The 23,822-nt window shown below is 36.7% G+C and overlaps 1 protein-coding gene across 5 annotated transcripts in view; it reads right to left on the minus strand.

The window, feature by feature from the left end:
- CCDC141 (coiled-coil domain containing 141) overlaps nucleotides 1-8,460 on the minus strand; it is a 96,187-nt gene extending 87,727 nt beyond the window's left edge. For 2 of the 5 annotated variants that reach the window (XM_074829254.1, XM_074829251.1), the window contains exons 1-3: nucleotides 8,383-8,448; nucleotides 6,500-6,732; nucleotides 4,726-4,848 (exon numbers count right to left, since the gene is read on the minus strand). In XM_074829254.1, the coding sequence (XP_074685355.1) occupies nucleotides 4,726-4,848; nucleotides 6,500-6,601 (225 nt within the window). In that variant the 5' untranslated portion in view covers nucleotides 6,602-6,732; nucleotides 8,383-8,448. Of the gene's footprint in view, nucleotides 1-4,725; nucleotides 4,849-6,499; nucleotides 6,733-8,382 lie in introns of all 5 variants that reach the window. The other 3 variants (XM_074829253.1, XM_074829256.1, XM_074829255.1) reach the window with 3 other exon arrangements.
- Nucleotides 8,461-23,822: the final 15,362 nt, after the last annotated feature.

Genomic DNA, 23,822 nt, shown 5'->3' on the forward strand with positions numbered 1-23,822 from the left:
TCAAACTATTTTGAGACAAATACTATTTCAGAAGAATTTTATTTATGCAAATATTGAAACTGATGTGTGAGCTGAACTAACATTGAAAAAAATATTTATTAAATCATTTTTTTCCCTTTTTTTTCAAATCACTTGCAAAAAATCAGCTTTCCTTTATGATGAAAATGCAGCTGCACTTTGCTGCTAATTTTACTGTTGGGCACTTCGATAATTACTTGTAAATAATTCAGAAGATCCTAACAATCATTTCTTCCGTAACAAAATTACTGAAAAATAAGCATTATAAAAATATTTTTACTTGAAATAGCTGACTTATTTAAAATATAGAAAATGCAAAAAAATGAGCATATTATATTATTGGTTTTTGAAGAATGTCATTTTCTCATTTGTTTTTCTTGGATATTAGCATATAAATTACTGTTTTGCAATTTATGCTCTGTGAATTGAAGTAAATAAAATAATTAGGAGCAATCTTCAGGTTCATGAGCCAAATTAATAACAGTGTTGATTTTAAACTTAAGTTTATAGGCTAGATTTATTTCTGGTTTGTAGTGGTTCTGCCACAGTCTCTTTCATGATAAAAACCAGAACTTTGGAAGCAAACCAAGAATGCCACTGTTTGTCTTAGTGGGGATTTTAACATTTTCATATCCAAAAGCATGGCAACACATGCACACACAGAGTCATTCGTTTTGGTTTTTTGTTTGTTTGGTTGGTTGTTTTTTTTAAATGATCCAGAAAGAATTAATATTGGGAGATTCGAACACTAAGACAGAATGTTATCTCCAGACAGGGCTTCTGCTGGATACAACTGTATTATGGAGAACAGAAGAAAGGCAGAGAAATGCGTATGCACGTTGCAATCAATATCATTTTACCTCCTGGAAGCTTTGTCTCTCAAGTTTTTCTGGTTTTGATTCTTCTCATATTTTTTTTTTATATTGTAAAGAATGAGATATCAAAATATACATATACATATATTTACATTTCCAGAACTTATAAACCTGCTAAACAAGCATGAGGCAAATGTTGAGAAGGAGACTTGCTTGATATCACAGAAGTTGATATTTTCAAAACAACTTACTGCTGATATAGTCTAATTTAGCAAAAGAGAAATAGAATATGTTAGTTTAGAATCAGAGTATTAGTTGAGGCTACTGAAGGGTCAAATCACAAAGAGAAAGGGCTATGATTCCAAACCTGAAAACATTTATGTTTAATTCTTAACCATGTTAAAAGAAACATTTTATTTCATTTCATGGAACCTGAAACAGTGAATATGTGTAAGTGTTGGCAGCATCTAGACCTGTCAGATGAATTCATCACTTATAAAAGAATAAGTAATTCTTTAATACTTACAAACACCAAATTTATGTCCAAAGGATAACAAATCTGTAAGCTTGCCTAGAACAAGTGACAAGCATATACGAATTTTTCTTACCAATTAGGCATCAGTGAACAAAACTAAGAAAATGAACTGTAGTTACCTCTTAAATCACTGTTGCTAAACAAGTTTCATTGATCTTCTGGGCTGCTAGTAATCAGTATGAGAATTCAACAAAAACAAATAGAATAATTGCCTCTATAAAGGACATCACTACGATACATATAAATGAAATTTGAAGAACACTGAAAGGAGTTTTAACTAGATGTTGTAAACATCATGTAGATGTTTTTTGTTTGGTCTCAGTTTTCCTGATCAGCGTTTATTCTTTCATGTTAACAATAACATGTCTGTTTCATAATCCATAAACATTTGAAATAGGGACCTTTTCAAAAGTTGTATTCTCCTTTTTATTAAAATAGTAAGGTGTTCCAAATTCCCAAATTCAGTGGAACAAATTTAAATCAGTAATGAGTATGACAGAGTACATTCTATCAAAGGAAACTATTTTGGATATGTTTTCTCCTAATGCCCTAAATAACGCACCATTTTTTATCAGAATAACTCTGAACATTAAAAGCAGTAAAGAAATGTTCTAAAAATTACTGCTTTCTCATTTAACAGGTCTGTTTCTATTACTCATTATAGTACCATCTGCCCTGTTGATTTTCATACTGGTTGTTTAGGTTTTCTTAACATTTAGCAACGTTAACATTTCATCCTCCCTTCTTCCTAAGGAAGCACAGTAGAAAAAAACCCCAACTTTTTTCCTCTTGCTATAATGTAACTTTCTAATGTTGTTACTTTGAAAAGATACAGACTGAAAAAACAAATGAAGCTACTTTTCAAATTCATACAAGTTTAATCATTGAAGCAATTCAGATTATCAATATAAATATAAAGTGTAATGAATACACTATTTTGAATTAAAGGATCTTTTTTGATAGGATATTCATAAATTATTTTATAGAAGCCTTAATTTTCATAAATGTGCTGTTCTAACAAGATATTTCTGATTTGCTGTATGTTGTATTAGCATTACTACAGTTGCATATAAGTGTTTTAAAAAGATATGTAAACCTGAGACAAAATATCACAATGTTGCCACATAACTAGAACAAATTTTAGTGGAGCACAAAACCTTATCTTCATCTTTACCTTTTTTTTAGACTATTTATAATGCATTCCAAATGCCAAGATCTAATTAAGAGCAAAAGTAAATATGTTACAAGCTGCCATAGAATACCATTGATAGAGTCGGTTGGAACAAGATAGTCAATGAAAATAATGACTTGTAGCCAATATGGAAGAATTAAAAACTGTGCTGGATAAGACCACAGCTGGGAGAATATTCATATATTTGCATAATTATTATTAAAATTTCCAAAATTATGTTGCTCACTAAGGGTAAAAGATCAAATAGAATTGCATATGCTGGACACCATCAAAACAAGGACCATCTAGCAACTCCAATTTTGTGTTGTCTTTTCAATCCCTCTCCTGCCCACATTTCTAAATTCTTTTTTATCCTCTCATAAGTAACTAAATCTTTATGTCAATAAATGTTGAAGACTGAAACATCACTACCTCTTTATCCATCTTCACATAACTAATGCATAATTCATTAACAAATGCTAAGGGAAAATATTTCTATAATCAGTACTTCAAAGACTGAGAATCATTCTTGTAAAAACTTTTGATGAGTGGATTTAGTAACTTAAAACAATACTTTCGGACAAGTGTTAACAGCTTACTATAAGACAGGGTCACATCTGAAAAATGCACAGTATGAATGATAATGACATTGCAGTCCTGTATTACCGCAGCACTTAAATTACTGAGGAAAAAATAGTCATTTTGAACTTAATCCTTTTATAGAATGTTCATTAATCAATGCTGAATTTTTCAAGGACTGTAGATATAAAACATGAAATGAGTATTTGTTCCTGATATATTTGGATGGCAAGACCTACAAGGTGTCTCTCAGAACATTTGTATTATTTTCTTCCCCTTAGCAAACAACATTTAGTATAAATATGTAACACTAAAATTTGACTTGAGGGTAACGTTATCTAAACATTTGTTTTTCTTTTAAAGGTTGGAATTATTATATTTTCTTTTTTCTCTCTTTAAAATTTATTTTTGACAACTGGGAAACAAAACCCAGCTTCTTCCAGTTGTCAGTGTGTAAGAACTCAGCTAATTTTGAATTGTTCAAACAGGATACAGCAGCTTGTTCCAAGAATGCCTGACTGTAGCACTGATGGCAATAAAGATGAGGCACTTGCATAAGTAAAGGTAGCAGAACCACCTTCTCTGTTTTGGAGGTTTTGTTTTGGAGATACATACTTTCATTTTTTTGTTGTAATGCTATTCTTTGTACTACACAAAATCCATACTATGCACCATATTAGATTATATTCTCTATATATTGTATTAAATTAACTCACATATGTTTGAGATTTATGACTGGAGAAGCACATAGTCCGTGGTATTAAATCAAATGCACTTGATCCTATCCAGATCATGTTTGCTCTTTCAGATCTGAGTTTTATGCAATCTCAAAAAAATAAATGGAATCTATTAAGATAAGTTGCTGTGCACAGCTTCAAGATTTTAGAGGAATTCGTCTACAGATATAAAGTCAATCTGCCCTATCAAAACATGCAAACAAAATTTCTTCTTAGGTGCCTTTAGACTCTTCTCAGTGTCAAACATCCACATTTAAAATAATTCAACCTTTTCATGCAAGCATGTCACCCTGTATCCAAATGTCACTGTTGTTATAATCAGTTCTCAAGAGTGCTAAAATGTGAATTTAGGTCTGTTACTTAGCGAAAATCTTCCTAGCTCAAGACAAGCAATATTTAATGTTACTATATCATTCTTACCATAATTTACATCAATTAATATTCAATAAAAATGTGCCTGGAATATCTACTTCACACTTACAAAGAGCTTGTCTGTGTTTACAGCTCTTATAAACTAATCAAACTTTTCATAACGTTGGAGAATTAAAAAAAAAATTATATTCCATTATATTTAGCAGTTATTGAGGGCTATAAGAATTTTTTACTTGACTTGACAGTAATGTATAAAGTGAAAAAATAGTGCATCTTTACTGTTGTTGTCAGAAAATAGTAATTTACAGTAAGCATATTTTTCCAGTGCACAGGCCTAACTTTGATCTGTTACACTGACAAAGGCTGAACATATTTTTTCCTGTGTGGAGTTTAACCTAACAACCACATTGCAACAGGAGGCCCAGGCAGCTATGTCAGCTGTTGTCAGCTGAACTATAAAGACTGGATGTATTTTTGTGTGGTCTTATCACATCTTACCTTAAGTTTAGCTAGGAGGAATTCATGATCTTGCAGTAGTTTTTTTGTCTCATCTTGATTGCTGCCAATTTCTAATAAATTTGGTGTTGATTCAGCTAGCTGAAGCTTCACCCATTTTCCACACTGTAAGTAAACAATTACAGCCATCAGAAAACACAGGCCTGCCTTCATTTATTTACTCACACAGACTCCCAGGTCACACATACTTTCCATAGTCATAGGAGCACAGGGAACCATAAACATACTCAATTGCAGAATGAAGACACAGAGAATAAAATATAAACTTCACTTCATTTGAAACAGGTATCAAAATCCCAGCAACTAGTGTTACCCAATAGCTACTGTGATTTTGGTTTTGCCTGTGAAGAATAAGATTATCACAATGAGCCAAAAAGGTTTCTCTAACTCATCTCCCCTTTCAGCTGAAGATTGCAAAGATAGTTAAGGAAATTAGGTGGGGGTGAGGGTGGGCGGAAGGTACAAATATATTACAGCAAATGCAGAAACCATAACCCCAAATATTATTTCCACCACACACATCCAACATACCTGTATACAGAATATATATAGAGAGAGATTGCACAACTAGGAGCAGGGACACTTAATAGCCTTTGGAATAGAAACCCAAACAGCAATCTCCCATTGTGTCCTGAAGGATACACAAAGAAAGGAAGCTTGACAGCAACCCAATGCATAGCTAAGTCTTTCCTCACTATGTTGCAGAACTGCTACAGTCTGAGAAGTATAACTCAGAGAGGATGGTGTTAAGGAATGAAGCAGTGTTGTCACTGAAGGCTAGCATGGTTCCCACGGCACACAGGAAAAATAAATGTCTTCACCCTAAACTTAAGTCTCCTTGCAACAAAATTGCTCCCCTGCGGCAGCAGACACTGTCTCCCAGGAAGGTGAGAACTGATAGGAGAACCTTCCCACCCGCACAACTGAGGTAACCCCACCCAGAATAATCACCCTAATTCCATGACAGCCCCACTCATTATCACCTTATGCTGCATTAGAAACTCTAGTGGCTGAGGCTTGCGTGTTTTCCAAGTTGTCTGGAGAATGAAGAATCAAACTACCAATAAATTCCAGCTGGGATTCAGTACCTAAGCATCCACCTTTACTCCCCATGCCACATTTTGTGCAAGCTGTAGGTGTAGATTTCAGCTCACAGAACAGGCCTTTAGGTGCTCTAAACATAACTGTATACACTCAAGGACTTCTACTAAAAAACATGGGAATATCAAGTCTCAGCTTTCAAAAATAACCAGTCATTATCAGGTTTAGGCCTTGTTTTTTTTCCCCCAGCAAATACTTGAAAAGAAGACACACAATCTGCATTTATGGAGTTGGTAGACTACTTATTATGTAAAAATATTGCTGAGTATAGTTTCAAAATAACTCTTGAGGAGTCTTAGCTAGAATTAAAGGTAACATGCTTATTAGCACATTTTCATGGTGCACTGCATTTATCTCTTTTTAAACAGAATAGGAGGAATTCCTTGCTTCTAAGAGCCTACATTTTTTGCCCAAAATATTTATTCTATCTAAAAAAAAAAAAAACCAAACAACAAACCACAAATAGAAATTGTGAACAGAAATAAGTGTTAACTTCCATGGAAGCTCTATTAGATGTTACTTGATTAAATGACCTTGCCTTATAATTTCATACTAACTGTTCATTTGCACAGAACATTTAAAAGGAGTAGTAATCAATGTGTAGCCAAAAGCCAAGAACAGACATGCTCTTAGGTAAGGTAAGTTGCTGCCTTACCTTAAGTACAGCTATAACAATACTGGCATCCCCAGCCTGAACAGCAACTGAACTGACTGTTGTTGTAGAAAGCTTCTGCTCCGAACTGGCTTCATTTGACATGGTGTTTCAAAATGGGACTTCATACATTAAAGCAGACTTGAAATGCTCTTTCAAGGTCCACTGTTCATTTCAGAAAGCAACAGAGTTGCTTGGATTCATTCAGTGAAACAGCTCAGCTAACACTGATTAGTCTGCCAAAAGGGAAGAACAGGAGGTTAAAAATAGACAACTCCATTGAGTTTATCATTCTTGAGAGAGATTTGACACACCCCTAGTTTGGTAGCATTAAGCTGCCTGTTCTTTTTTGTCACCATCCAAAGTGTGAAGGGCTTCTTCCATGAACACCACCTGACACTGGCTAACCAGAGGAAAAAAGATTCTCAAACTTAAAAAGCTAGAAAAAAATTTACTATTGAGTCTATACAGACAAACCCAGTGTTTTGAGGTTTCAAAACACACAACCATACAATCTACATTTTCACATTCTACAAGTAAAATGTTTTCTTGTTTACTAGTTACTGAACATATTTGCTTAACATAATTCTTCCGCTGAGTCAAAGTATTTAAACAAGATGAACATGTGTATATAAATCAGATGCTGAATCAAAACTGACAGAGGATTTTTAATCCAAAAATATTTAAAAGATAACAACCAGAGAGGAAACCAAGTACTTTGTGTGAGTTCTTAAAGAGTATTTTACTCCTGCCTAAGATTAAGATAACTTACCTGCTTTTCAATTTAATCACAAGTTGTTTCTATTGTGTTCATTTTGTTCTAAATGAGCATAAGGAAGACCTCTAAAGATTGTTTAAACTCCACTTAAGTTTTTTATTCAGTGCATGGAAATTAACAAACATGTTTAAATCACAGTATTGGTTTGGCATGTTAATTCTATTGCCAGAAACCCAGATCATGCCACAAGTAGCCTACAGTACGAGACAGCAGCTGCTAGGTTTCCTTCCACAGAACAGCTGAGAAAGTGACACTGGTGTTTGGATTTGCAGGTCACTCTGGAAACACAATTCCAGCCAAGAGACTATACATATAACTCTCCTCTAAGCATCTGCTTGCTTGATTTGTTTAAAAATATGTAAAATTTAGATAAATTCTTATAAAAAACTAGATTTGCTAATTGCAAACTAGAATAGACACACCTGCAATGAAACCAAGATCTGGAAGCAAATTCTAAAATATTTTGGACTGGGAGAAATTTAGGGCAGTTACAGGGAATTTGAACTCATGTGTCAAGGTCTGGGATTTTTTTGTCTGTTTTTTTTGACTGCTGGAAAAACTGATGGGAAAAAAAAACAGCCTGACCTCTTGTTAGTCTTCTAAAAGGAGTTACAAACCAATTTTGGTACTATGTCAAAGTGTGTCCTTGAGTTTTTGTTCTCTCAGAAGCACATTTTAAATGTACTTTTTCATGGCACAAGTTGGGCCAATCCATCATCTCACAAGGGTAGCCAGACACAAGAGCTGTTTTTCACTCAGATTAAATGAGGAATCATTTTTCATAGAGCTGACAGCTGGAAATCATGGAAAAACACCACACTCAAGAAGTTGACCATAAGCAAGTTTGGCAGCAGCTGAGTCAAGTGATTGAAAATATCTGGTAATAAATGATATTGTATTTATTTGACTTATGCTAAACATATAAGATAGAGACAGGTAAACATCAGAGTACCAGGCAGAGAAAAGGTAGCAAGGGATCAGAAAAGATCTTATAGCACAATCCTAGAAGAAAAAGATCAGGATTTTGGCATTGCATGATGATCCATTTCAGCTGTGTCTGGGAAAACAAAATTTAACAAGCATGCCTTTCTCCATCTTGTTTACTTACCTATCTGTCATCTGTTCCTCTGTCTGAAACAAACAAAAATCCTGCTAAAAGCCAGAAACAGGCAGGCTCTCTGTGTCAGTAGAGAGAAGTATTTTTCCTTTGCTACTGCTGTGTGAAAGACGAGAATGAGAATGACAAGAGGAAACTAGCATTCACCAGCTGTCCGTGAGAAGCAACAAAACTGAACACATGAACAAAGGAAACAGTCTCAGGAAAACAGAAAAAAAAGATCAAGTGTCTCTAGTGTAAATAACGTCAGGTATTATTTGTAACAACTGTATGTAAAAAGGATTTGAGAGGTAAACGTGATAAAACTCACTTCATTTTCAACATGGATTGTGTCTTTATCAGCGTCTTTTTTTCACGTGTGACAAAGGAAACACACTAATCACAGTTTTGACAGTTTTGCATAGGAAAAGGGCTATCTTTCTTGGAGGTAAGTTGCTTTTTGTTCAGCACTTTGGAGCTGCCAGTGCACTATGAAAATGCCTCTGGGAGAGACAGAGTTCATTCCCTGCAGCCTCAAAGTTGTGAGGTCTTTCACTTTGACTGGTTTGCAAATGTAACAGGTCTCCTTTTTTTTCCTTGTCTCATGCCTGGGAGAACAGGCATACACAGCAAGGGGGGAAGGAGAACAAGGGAAGGAAGCATCCCTCAAACTGATGGGTTTCATGTGGCTTGGAAAAAGGTACATAAACACTACTTCCCTCTGACAGCCCCACCTGAATGAGGGACAGGGATGTCAGACCTCTCCAAGTCTGTGGTTGCTGATTTTTGCTGACTCCTATCATCTTACCTTTTGAGCAGGCACCATTTTCAGGTATTGTCAGGAATGACAGCATGAGGGCATGAAAGCAAGCAGTCTGCAAGTCTCCCCAGGTTCATAAAGAGGGGACTGTGCAGCCATGGAGGTCACATACAAGAGTGAGGTTGAGCAGGAAGTAGCTATTTCTGCTGAAAGGGGCTCCTCTTTACCCTACACTGGTTGAGTGAGTTTCGAGGATGACAAACTGGTTGAGCTCCTAATCAAGTTTTGTCATTCCTAAAAACCAAAACCAAATACGATAAAAAACATCCTGGCAGCAGTAGCAGTCAAGAAAGGAAGGCAGAAAACAGAGATGCCTCGCCCCAGAGGTCAAAAAGTACATGAATGGCATGTGAGAAACAGTAACTTTTAATACCATCTCTTTTTTAACACTTATTTAGAAAGAAGTGTTTCTTGCAGAGAACTGCACTACGAAGGCTGCCAGAAAACAGAAGGAAACTGAAACACTTGAGGAAGAACAAGTCGGGGCCAGGCACAAACTAACCTCCCAGCACCCAGATGCAGAGAAAGGAGTAGCGCAAGCTACACCACTGCCTGCAGCAGGGATATAAGATTCTGACACAGGCCACAGCAGAGGGAGATCTGTCCTCCCACGACCCCTGGACCACCCAGGGGTAAAGGGATGCCCAGCCTGGCTTCACTCCCATCATGACAGTGAGGAGTTTCTGCTGCCAAAGTTACTGGGGCAGGGCAGGTGCACCGAGAGGGGAGGAAACTCTCCTCACTCCCAAAAGCAATGTTATTACCTGCAGGAGGGAGGGAAAGGGCCAGCCAGGGTAAATGAGATTCACTTCAGGTAGGTAACAGCTGAAGCATGGGCAGAAGCCATTTCCTTGTCAGCTTAGAGCCCATGAACTTAAGAAAAGTCAGCCCTAAAATATCCTGGGACCCTGGTGGCCCTAAGAAGGGGGTTGTGCTGTCTTTGCCACCACAGAGAGAGAAGGCAAAGTCTCAGTAAAGGGCTAGGAAACAGCTGTGAAAGAGTACCCAAGGGATAAAAGACAGCCCGCTGCCCCCCAGCTAAAAATGGTAAGAAAAAAACCATGGGCCATGTTGCGTGGATTATTGTCTGATAGTTCCCAGATTCATTTTATTTAAAAACATACAAGTATAATGAAGCATTATAGCTTGTATCTTCCCATTCTTCCTGTGCATCACCCTAACAAAAACCCTTCCACTCTTGATTCTTCATCACCAGTCCTGAAGACACTTTATACCACCCTAAGAAAACAGGATGAAGAGAAAAATCTACCCAAAAAGCATTGTCCCACAAAGCAGAGAAAAGACCAAAAGCAAACGTATCCTGGTTCATCCCTGTCACACTTAACACATCTCTGTGAAAAAAAAAAAAACCACACCAAAAAAACAACACAGCACTACTAACTAAAACCAACAGTGTATTAGAGATCAAGAAACCAGCACACAGTTTAGCATTGATAATTCAGTGCACTGATAACAGCAAAATCAGTATTTGTTTTCTTTTAAGGACAACAACATTTTAAAAAACCCATACAGTAAACAGACCCGGAAAAAAATGACAGCTAATACATTTCAGTCCACTGGCCATTAATTTTTCATGTCCCACTCTCTCGTCCCAAAGCATTATCTTCCCTGTATCCCTCTGTTTGGATCCTAGAGGATTTCTGCAAAGCATACATGCTATTTGTACATAGCACTTGTCAAAACAGTACCTAAATCCATACTGTTTATTAAATGATAGAAGAGATCCACTAAATTTAACCATTGCTTACAAACACGTTATATCACTTCAGCCTCCACTTTTATTTTAAGAAAGCTCATATAGCCTTTAAATTTAGAACTCCAGATTCTAAATGTTATATAAACAAAGACCATTCTTTCTAGCATTTGTTATTTAAAAAATTCTCTTCCGTTTCTTTACTTGGATTATATACAGGGCAAAGAGGAATGCTGACACATAGGGACTGCTTACATTTTTCTTCACTAGGCATCATGGTACTTCAATTTCTGAAAAGCATACAATCAACCTGATTGTTTTCAAATATACCGAAATAATAAACCAAGCTTGGTGGTAACCTGCTCATCTGATCTGCTTTCTTCTTATCTTGGTGTGTGACTCAAGATGGGCAGCAAAGAAAACTGAGGTGTTGGGATCTCAAGAACTCCTGAAGCAAACCAAATTTGTTGTTCTGAGAATGTGTTAAAACATTAGTGCTTTCAGAAGGAACCTTCTTCCCTTCTTAAACGTAACACTGCAAAAAATTTATTTCTTTAGATTCTTACTCACAGATAAGCTTCAGGAGGTTTCATACGCCAATAAACTGGAGGAAGAAGGCAAAAAGCACCTTAGGGAAAGGAAGAGAAAGAGAGGGAGAGAAGAGCACAGGTCCCCATGATAATTCTGAAGCCATTGGCAGCTCTGACTGATTAACAGATGTACCTCTAAGCCAGCTCATCTGAACAGATGTCTCCAAATCCAAACACATTAATTACTTGGTGTCATTTTTCTTTGCAAGTTTAATTTTATTTTGCTGTCACAGCCAATAAAAAACATAAGTTGGATTTATACCCTTCCTTAAAGTGACAGCTACAGGAAAGACTGAAAGAAAAAAGTGACTTGATGACTATTCAAGTGTAAATATAGTGGCAAAATATAAACAATGAAAATTTTAACTGTTGAATGGGGTGAAAAGCTTAAACAACACAGAAAAAAATACACAAGCATGAAGTGCAGAGTGATCACATCTCATTCTCTCTCACATCCCAGGTGAGAAGACCAGCATGTCCTCTTAAGTTTACTGGAGAAACTCAGAATCAGCTGGAGAGTGGACTTACCCCACAGCACCCCTGGGGAAGCTCAACATTTCTGTCTCATTAGGCGTTGTCCAAAACAAATGCTGCACAGCCTATGGAGTTGTACTCTGATGAATGCAAAAGTGAAGCAGTTTTAACAGCTCACAAGTGCCACGTACACTAATCAGCCCAATTGCAAGCTTGTCAACAGAGAAAATGGTGACCCAGTGTATTCAACTCTGTCAAGAGAATGAAGAGACCTTAGATAGTTCATCAGTCCATTGTTAAGGCTCCAGCAGCAGCAGCAGAAAGAGAACAGTTTATTACACAAGATTAGTATGTTCCCTCACCCATGCATGCAAGAAAAGTCAGCAGGACTTTTGTTACTAAATTCCTTGGGAGCATTTGAAATTCCTTCCTGATGTGGTGTCTTAGCACAGTGGAGTATGCACTCTACACCAAATATAGATGTGAGACAGACTATGCTTTCTCCTTGTAAAGAAAGAAGATTAAGATGAAGATTTCAGCCTACATCTGAGTCTCAAGGCAGCTGCAAACTGTCTCACTAATAAGGTAACTACATGAGAGTTTTGCCCCAAGTCACTAATTTCTGTGTTTAATGTACATTTGAAATTTAGCTGTATTAAAAGACTGTTTCCCTTTATTTTTCAATATTTATACATCAATACAGATGTCTGATTAAACTTGTGAAATAAAAACATCGGTTAAAAATCACACAGGCTGTTCAAAGAGACAATGACATCAGTGTAACGGGATTCTTAGGACCATTGTTTTAAGAGTGAAACATCTCTGTTCAATCTCTTCAGAATAATCAGCCAGCAATAATGCAAAAAGATCAGTATGAGTCATTAATTTAACAGGAGACTAACTGAATAGATATAATCATACTAACGACACCCAAAACATTAAAGCCATATTGCTACTATTGTTTAGAAGAGTTGATCTAAATGGACACAAATTTCAGAAAGCTAAATTTAGAATCAGTACAGAAGCACGTTACACAGCCACACTTCTAATAGCACGTTACTTGAAACATCTGATATTGGGTAGTCTTTATCCAGAAAAGAAAAATTCTGGAGGGGAGTTGAATTTTAAGCATAAAAGAACCATAAGACTTTAAAACCCTTTTTAAAAAAGTCATTTATCAGTGGAGTAGTAAATAGCAGTCATTTGTTTTGTTTTTAAAAGATAACGCTATCTTGTATGACTTGCTACTTGAAGGTTCACGCTGCTGAGCATTCCTCTGTACGTTCTGGTCATACATTTCCCTCTTCCAGATCATGGTACCTCAAACAGCAGGCATGTACTAGGTCCTGCCTCTCCCTTTCACATAAGTGCTGAATTGTGTGACATACTTAGAAGAGGTTAAAAAGCAGGAAGTACTGAAATCATCCCCCCGATGCTTTGTATGCAACTGGGTTGTTAAACAGATGTGTGCTCACTGCTGATGCCCAATGTAACAGGGGTGTGACTACAGGATATGAAGATACTCCCTTACTGTTCGCAGTGTGAGTGACCCTTCACACTCTACAAAGGATGGCATGTAACACTTCAGCATTCAAGTCACACATAAATTTAGGAAACAGCTAGAATTAAAAAAACAAACCTCTTTTCTCCCCCTCAATACTCTTTCAACACTAGCTGAAAAGCAGTTAAGATGAATTTACATGCTTCAGAGCCATTCTTTGCCGTCCATAGCTAAAACTGCTGCTGCTGTACAGTCACCAGGAATAGGTGATTTGTTCCTTCTTCTGGGCCTGGGTGCTCAAACTTCATGTGACCTGAATGCTGCTGTCTGCAGTAGCAGGTGGTTCAGTGCAATAGGAGAGGTTCAGTGGCCAGAAACTTGGTACCCAGAATCTTTATATCACTGTTCTTCATACTTCTTCCAAGTGACACCATGATGACCGAGCAGTCTGCATGTCAATGCGTACTACTACAAGATGCCATATGCTGTACCCAGTGCTGCAATATCACCAGAAGCCTCCCTTCCCCCATAGATATATACAGAAAATCAGTAACTTGACCTGGCTGTAGGAGGGAAAAACAAGAAGTGGTCTGTCAGCATGTTCTTGTTGGATTTGACTGCAGATTCCAGAGACAAGGTCCCTGGATCAGCTCTGGAGAGTGCATGCTCCTTTGAAGTCTCCCTCATTGTCATCCCAGGATCTGAAAGATCACCTTGGCAGCGCGTTCCCATCTGACAGTCTCTTCAGGCTCTATATATAGGGTACATGTCTGCAATGCTGTGCCCAAGGTGCAAGTAGCAGACTCTCAGGGGAACCACTGAATTGTTCTGCTGTCTGCTCCAAGCAGCTTCTGGTTCTTCCACCACACAGATTAATGATCAGACATCTCAGGACCGCAGGTTTCTCCCCTTGAAATTCAGCAGAAGGCAGAAGATGTAGCTCTCACCATGGCAAAATATTGAAGAATGAATTAGGGACTGACAATCAACAGTAAGTGCAAAGACACACATGGCAGTTGGCCCTTTGTAGCAAGAGAACCATGTCAGGGTATTGAAAGAACTCTGCATTGTTCAAGATCTTGCTACTGATGTCTGTGTTAGGTATAAGCTGAAAGAGCTTGTGGGAAGGTGGCAGGCACATTGGTCGACAACCTAATGTCACATTAAGTGTTAGATCAATTTAAATCACATTTGAATCTGAGCTTCCAGATTAGTTTTATTCTAAAGACTAAACTACGTAATAAAACAGTGCTCTGAGAGCTTAACTAATATGTGGTGAATGAACACAGGCAGGAGGTCACTTCACATCACTGCAGTAATGCTGCAAAACAAACCACTAAATTGACCATCTGTGACCTTGCTGGTGGTGTTAGACCTGCAAGGTATATGGTCTATCTACAACCCTTTTACAGATACACATTTACCACAGGCCATCAGCATCAGCGCTGATCATGCAAATAAACCAGTTGCTCAAATGTATCTTTTCCCAGAGCTTTATCTGTCACAGTGTCCAGTAACACGTCCAGGATCCTTTTGCCAGGACAAAGGTCTTTTCCTGAGAATCATGGAACAATTTAGTTTTGACCACTTTTTCCAATTTCTCAAACTAGCTTTTTCTGAATGATCAGTTCTCTAGCGAACTCTGCAGGCAGCTGCTTTGATTAAGGATCCCCATTGCTTAATTACCTTAAATTTCACACTTGAAAATAGGTTTGCCCAGGACAATAATCACCATTTTTGTCTGAAAAAGGATACAAATTGAAGTTTAATGGTATGGTGGATACAAGATTTTCTGGTATAATCTCCTGTGATCTTCCTCACAGTATGGAGACAAAAGGCAGGCAAGCACTATACTTGAAATTTGCAGTCAGGTGGCATTGGGGGAGGGGGGACAAAGGAAATGCCCGATCAAGTACAACTATAAACTTCTTGCATTTTTAAAGTTGCATGGACGTTCTTATTTTGTTTTTAACCTTAATACAGTTTCAATATTAGAATATTTGAGGCAGAGTCTTGCAGGATACGTTCTCAGACATCACGTTAATTTGCCTGCATGTTATGGCCTGAGAAAAGGACTGTGTCCGCACTGGCAACATTGCTGGAGTGCTGAGGTAAAATTCACATAATGCAAAGTAACATTCAAATTAAGGTTTTAACTGGACACATTAAAAATACACTGACATTTTTAGAGAAGGTTTACAGAAGATAGTGTGGCATCACTGGCTGTGCCATAGGTTTTGCTCCAGTCTGTTCCTATCTAATCTGCAAATGACCATAAATCAGGGTCTTACTCTTGAGGCATCTTGTAAGGCCCTGATGTAAAAGGGATATATATCAAGTAAATTTAAAATAATAATAATGCTAATGTATTTTCAAATCCTTAATGTTTCCTATTTGTCTATTTTTGCACTGGTTCTTTAACATTATGTAATATGTTTTACAGCACTTCTGATTTTAAAAAAATCTTAAATAATTCTTGTAAGTTGCAAGATGGAATATTAGATTTAGACTTTTCCAGTTATATAACAACTGTGGCCTTCCTATTTCTTTAGCCAAATCAAGAGACAGTTTAAAAATAAACTATTTCACTACTTCCCCATTTTTTAACCCGCAGACCTTGAATCCAACATAAGCAGTTCCAGGAGAGTCCTCTGCCATCCTTTCATTACACAGAAGTCTTTTCAGAAGGCAGAGATAGATGATTATTTTAAGTCATCCCTTGTCAATGCAGCAGGATCTGCAGTAACTGTTTTAGAACCTTGCTTTCAGTGTTCCAGGCATAAAAATAGCATGCAAGAGTATTTCATGGGCTGCATAGCTGCATAGCTTTTTTCCCTACTTGATCTGATATTTAATATTTAGTATATATTTTGTAATTAAAACCCTTTCTCCAAGTTACTCTTTCTCACTGTGTTAACATTTCTTCTGTTTGCAGGGTATTTGATTAACTGCCTGCAAAGGATGAGCTTGATCTTCCTAAACCTCCTTACAGCCCATCTATTGACATCACATGATTTTTATAAGAGTTTAATTTACAGTAAAAACATTTAAAATTCACCAAATGGTTTTATTACACTTCCTTGGTTTTCCTTCCTTTCTTTTTGCTGACTACCACTCTTCAGGTCTCACTACCATATATAGGAAAAACCCCCATCACCCCAGTGTTCTCAAATCATTCTCATTTTAGCTGTGCTTTTTATATCCTCTGGGTGTGTGTGTGAGATTTTCATGACTATAACATCTCACCCACTCCCGAATATTAATGAGGCTTCCTTCCTAGCAACCCTGTGAAGCAGGGAATGCAGCTGTCATCCCCTCCCAACACACACACACACTGGCAGTAGCAACCATTTCAACCTGAAAGTAAATTCTTCTTTGGGAACAAGGAAGGAACTCTTTAAAATGCCATTTGGATCACTTGCGAAGTCTTTGATAAAATTGTTAGAGGAGAAGACAGTTTAGTGGTAGACATGCGGATGTATCTCTGATAAGGTCCAGAAGACAAAGCAATACTTCGAGAAGAGGTAACAGCTAACAGTGAATAACAAAAAGCACTCCAATAGTTCACACTTCTGTCACCTGCAGGAGCAAATGCCCTGGCTTCTTCATAAATGACTGGTTCTGCAGAGGTAATGCACCATGAAATGATGCCTGCAAATGGCAGCTACCTAACGAATTGGCCATATACGATGGGTGGAAATAAAAACCTTACAAGGCTCATTGAGCACGTGGCTTGCTGCAGCCTTTTGATGCTGTTTCAAGCAAAGCATTAATAAAAACCCTGGCTGGATCTGACCACATTACTGTGTTTCTTTGGATACATTTGTCTTTGAGAGGAGGAAGACCACGTTCTGAAAGGCAGTGAGTGATATAAAGCAGACAGTGGGGCATCACATTCACATCATCACCACAGATGTGTGTGAAGTAGCAGTCAAATGTGTTGAATACATTGTACAATCTTCACCCTGCTGAGACTAGCTTGCAGTTATCTGTCATCCAACAGAGGCATGCAGAGCTGCATACAAGGGTTCAGAAAGAGAACAGTCTGCACTTAGCACTGGTTTAGAATATGGCTTGCTCCCAAGTCTCTAAAAGTCAGACTCACATCACACAATCATAATAAATATCAAGTAACCATGCTGTATACTTGCCTGTGGAAATGGTTAAGACACCATGAAAGCTACTCTCTTTCCTAGTAGTCTAAAAACCTTAAGAGGAGAATGAAATGTTAAAAGACATTTATCACTTAGCCAAGACTTTAAAAAAAAAAAAATAATCCTGGCATACTACTTGAGAGAAATGCCCTACTGGAGCTCTCCAGACCACTGGAACTCTGCAACCTCTGATCCTGTGAGGCATGGGTATCATGAGCAATCCAAGCATGCCTGGAAAGTCAGCAATGACAGTGGGAATGTGCTGTTACTTACCCAGCATCTGCAACTCCTGCTGAGAAAAAGAACATGGGAAGCAGAAACTCCAAAATTTAGATGACAATCCATACACTGCAAACCAAGCATAACACAGTGAACCATGTCTGAAAATTACACCATTGAAATTAAACTATTGACTGCTCCTGCCAAAATGGAGAACAGTAACAAATAAAAATCGAGGGTTTTGAGAGGTATTTGTTCATATTCTGATACAAAATCTTAAGTAACAGGTCTTCCATCAGCTCCTCCAAAAGGCAGATCTTACAGTTAAGATAAACTTCACTCTCCATTTTATTTACGTAATTTATAGATTATTAGAATTGATGTTTGGTGTTTGATCTAGGAAAGGGCTCAATAAAGTTTTATAAGGCCAAACCTATAAGCATACTGTGTGGGAAGCATTTATATCCATTCAAATTGAGCCAGTGATTCTCAGGACTTCATGGAAGTCACAGGGCTCTTCTACATTGAGCTGTCACAGCCTTATTCTACGTGCAATACATATCTACACAGAACTGCCCAAGCATCTTACTGCACATGTTCTAGGACCCGCAGCTACCATGAGATCTACTTTTCATTATTTTCTAATCTACTTAATGTACATGTTGCCTTCTGACAGTGACAGTATTGTAGCAGAGTGGACCAAACAAGATTGGGATATGTAATGTCAGGATCCTCAGAAAAGCCAAGTATATTTATAGAGTCATAAGTAGAAACCATGTTTTAGCTGGCCTGTACAAAGCAGTCATACATGTCATTTTGGTCACGTGCTGTCAATGGCATGGTTTGCTATAGGAGTTTGACAGATAATCTGTGGCTAAATCAGCCTTCCCAAAGAAAGACTATTACATACTGAGTATTAGAAACTAGGGATAGTTACATTGGGTCTACTCATCCATTTTAAGCATAGATGTTTGAGCTTAATAAATCAATAGGATATTTTACATACCATATAGTATTCCTCCCCTTTACACAGAAATTCAAAGCATATTAGAGGTTTCCCAACAGCAGCTTACATCAGTGGTGTCTGACAGTAATCAATGGCTAGCTGCTTGTGGGACAGCTAAAAGGCTTGCTAATATATAAAATACGTATGTAAAATTGTAGAACTAGATAAAAACATGTTTAATTTTAAATTACTTTAAGCTTTTAAGCACACTTACTTCTAAGCACATTGTATGTGCTAGTTACCTGTGCTCAAAAAGGTAGTTTTTTCCTGCAGCATGGGGTAGTCACAACACATTTAATACTTCAGTGCTGTCACTAAACTGCCAACAAAACAGCATTTTTCTTTAAAAACCTGTGGTTTATCTGCAACAATAATCATATGTTGCCATTTCTGTTCATTACTAAAGGAAATTATCTGCACAGCTCTTGCTAACAACCGTTTCCACTTAACCTTCTCTTAATAAACTTAAGACCAATTAGTTTCCTTTGCTTTTCTTTGTGCTTCAGAAGTTTGAAATGCTTACAAACTGTAAATAAATATTATTAGTATCTGGAAAGTTAGCTGAACTTTTCCAACTGAAGTTAAATAATATTAGGATTTTCACTTTGATTTTTAATGTTTTACAACCTATTTCTTTAGGATGTTTGAAATTTCAAGAAAGTATATTTTTTTTCTCCTCTCCATTCAAAAGAGGAGTTTATATCCTGATTCAGCCCTCCTCTTGTCTCTGTATTATATTCCCATAATCTTTGCTGTAAGAGACCTATGTAAACTAAAGTCAACTCTGACAGGAAAAGAGAAAGCTTTTCACTATTTTGAGCTTAAGTGTATCATTAATGCTTTACATATATTAAATATGTCTATACTTTCTTGTATTAACATAACTAAAGTTATACAGTCACATAAGCATCTATTTTTCATTAATATCTTTGATAGTTGATTAATATTTTGTCTTCCAACTTGACAGAATCAGAGGAGTTCTCATATGTTTCTTTAATGATTCACCTTCAGGTTCCAAATTAACCTTGAAGTCACAGAAAAATTGTTCTAAACTACCAAGTGTTTAGGACATCTGTACAAAGGGACTCATTAGAAATGGGAAACCAAACTCGTTTTTGTGTGGTTATTTAGTCTTGTAATCTCCACAACAGAACTACCTCCATTGAGCACTAGATGAAAAATGTCTTGAAGAACTCCTTGACTCCATATCCTTGCAAAAGGCATGCAATTAGTCAATTTTCAACAGAATTTTCAATTAAGATGCAGTCTTGGCAGGCATCAGTATCATAACAATGGGACTATGTAAGTGAAGGAAACAAAAGTGGTATGATTGTGGGAATCGATTTTACAAGAATAGCCCAGTATAATTTTCTAATACCTGATTTTGATTGCCCAGAAATAACCCTGCAATAGCCTGCACTATTAGGAAATTGTGGAAATGATGCACTACAGAAAAGACTCAGTCTACCAAGATTCAAAATGACTGTGCAAGTTGGAACCAGAAGTAATATAACTGCTTGACTATTTGCCTTTGTATCTTATTTTCAGGGTGTATCACTTTTCCACAAACCTGAAAAAAAACAACAGGTATGCCTCCAAAGGGATCACGAATTAATTACTTAGTTGGAATGATGTTATGTAAATTCCAGATACTCAGTTTTTGGCCTTGTAGTTCACATACAGGCACTTTTGCAGCTATTACGTATGTATGGGTTGATATCCCGTATGCTTCGACCAACTTTCTCATTATTTTCTTTAAACTAGAAGTCTAACATAACTAAGCATTTTTACAGTGCTGACTCCCTTTTTACTGTTGCAGGAGTCTAGAAATGAGGAATAGACTTCAGAAGCTAAGAATCACCAAATCTTTGCTTTCATCCCTGTTTCTCAGTGTTTTGTCTCCGGAGCTCATGTAATGTGCTATTACAGAATTTAAACTGTAGCTCCAAAAGCTTCCTTTCTTCCTCCTTCCTAATAATCTCTTTATACAGATTAAAATTATCCTGTAGAAAGAATTCAGAAAACGAGAGGTTGACATAGCATCATTACATGCCATTACTGTTGCTGAAAGCCCATGACAACCTCTCCTTGTGATCCTACTGACACTTTTTTTTTTTAACTGGGATGGAAAAATCTTCCCCCTATCTTTTTGTCAGCTGGCACTGATATGCTTAGGCTAGCATGATGGTATAAGAGGTGCTATACAATCCCACTGCACACACAACTCTTCGGCATTCACTGCTGAACCCTCACAGTGACTATTTGAATGCTAAATCAGTCACACAAGCTATACAAGTCTCCATAGTACAAACCCGATTTTTCCAAGAAAAAATTAACCCCATTAGTCCTACTAATCACCATACAAAGTTAAGTAGTAAATAGAATCAAACATTTTTATGGAAACTAATATAAATACCCACACATCTTTCACAATTAAAAGAACTGACAGGTATAAGCATTTTTTATGACTGACAGTCTATCCAACTGATGCCCTACTAAAAATGGATGACACCTGTTGAGCTGATCACCTTTCCAATACTGCTCACTGGTCACTGTCACAAAAAACACACTCAGGATTACATTACCAGAAAGAGTAACAAAATATTTACCGTATTCTGAAACATTTCAAATACCTCCAAACTGGTCTAACAGGAACTTAGAAATTCTTGTTACTGATTTCATTACCATGGAACAGGTTTGACTCCATCATTTCCAAGTCATTAGTTGTAATATACTTACAATTATAATAAATACAATCCTTACAACCAATCCTTCCCTATTCTACTGGTATCTACCCATCATACACGTAGCACTGTATCCCTCACTGCAGGTGATTTATGTTAAAAAAACTCCCAAACATATTTGCACCTTTTGGAACTCCATTGTTTGAATCTTTTTTGCTGCCAAAAAGGGCAGAGCAGGAGCCACAGGTAAAGCCACCACTCCACCTGCACAGACAGGTAACAATACATTACTCGAGCACAGTTTTGCCTTTTAGCATGTCTCACTGATATATATCTGACTTTGTATGCTATTAAGGGTTGTACATTTCTAAAAGTTCAGTAGCAAGTACAACCATAGGTGGTAGATCAACTAAGAGAAGACCAGCACAAAAATCTCTCTCAATTAGTTACATCCAACAGTATTCTTAACAGATGGTGTTTATTCCATTCTTTCAGTAAGATAGGAAGTCTCAAGAGTTCATCGGAACAATTCAGAAATATTTGGCAGGCTCATGTAACATGACCTAGAAAACTACTTGCCATCATTCCTGATACATAGAAAATGGGCAAATCACAAAGTGCTGGTAAATAGCACCTTACCAGTCACTTGATTTCCCTAAAGGCAAGGGAATTCCAGAGGAAGGGGAAGGGAGTAAAGAGGAAAAGCTGGCATAGCCCACCGGGTTGTATCACTTGTTAGAAACAGTAGGGTGAAAGTCAGAATCCACTGGCCTCTAGGAATGCCGGACAAAAGATAAGAGCCTCAAGATTGGACTTTATACACTGAGCCAAAATTAACGTCGGGGTTATTAAGGTGAACAGTCATCAGTTCCAAGTTGTGCACACAGCTGTCACATGAATGAGTTAGGAGCTTCTGATACTGCTCTGGTTTTACATACATTGAGCCCCTAAACAGAATAAAAATAGAATAAAAAATGAAATAAAAATCTGCAAATAATCTTAGTGTAACATGTTTACAGTAAACTAATATTTTAATGGGATTTTATACTGCAGACCATTATTTACGATAAGTAGATTCAATTTACAAATGCTGCAGAACTTGAGACAGTGCTTATTAATGACTATAGTCTCAATTTACTTTTGTGTTTGTAGCAAATATATACAATAATATTTTTGTATTAAATATATGTAGATTTTTCATGTTTGGGTTCTTTATAAATAAATTTCATCCAAATATTAACCATAATGACAGCAGCTTTCTCAAACAGAATCGAACAACTAAATTACATTTTAAATATTATACTGAAAAAGTCTCTATAAATAAGGTCTGTGAAACTTCATTTGGTTTTAAACTAGTATTTATGTAATACTGTACCATTGCATCAAAAAAATAATTGGATTTCCTATGCCAAAATACCCTGAGAGGAAAAATATCTTTATCATGAAGTTACAGATAAGCCATTAATTTTGAATTATTATTTTTTATAGCAAAATTGCTTTATTTGACACATCACTTTCCTCTGCAGAAAATGTGGAAAAACTGAAACAAATAAGTAAATATAATATTTGAATGACAGATCCATCAAGAAAACCTGAGAAGTAATAACAATGCCTGCAGGGAGAGCATTAGCTTTACTGTGAGCAAAATACAGTGCGATAACAACATAAAGTACTTAGACCTACAGTTGTTTGTTTCACACACAGCATACTAAAATGGTCAGATACCACACCATCTTCCAGTAAATATAATATTGAATTTATCCAGATTAAATCCCAAAGAGTAAAAAGTTAACCAAATTATGCACACAGCTGATTGTTTCAATCCAATTCCCTTAAAACCATGAGATTAGTAATAAAATGAAATTTAAGTTGTTTATGAACTTCATGTTAATCATTTTTCATTAGATGAAAATCAACCTCAAAGGTACTACACACCAGGGATATTCACATATTCCAGATTCTCCAAAGGGAAACAAGACTTAGAAATAAAGCACAAGAGATGTGTACCAGTCTTACATGGGAAAAAAAATTATCATTAATGTAACACTGACTTATGCACATACTATCTTACTTTTGTGTAAGTACTGCTATAAGTAAGAAAAAAAAACGGACTCTTGCACCTATTAAAAATAGTTCAAGAGCAGTTCCCCTTATAGCTACAGTGTGCTAGAGTATTTAATAAGAGAAATTATACAGACTTCTTAAATATATTGGGAGAGTGATGATTTTCACTACTATTTATCACAAAAATATAAAATAAATGACATCTGGGAATACAGACCAGAACAAA

The sequence above is a fragment of the Strix aluco genome, chromosome 6, assembly GCF_031877795.1.
Source record: "Strix aluco isolate bStrAlu1 chromosome 6, bStrAlu1.hap1, whole genome shotgun sequence".
In the NCBI taxonomy this organism is placed as follows: Eukaryota; Metazoa; Chordata; class Aves; order Strigiformes; family Strigidae; genus Strix; species Strix aluco.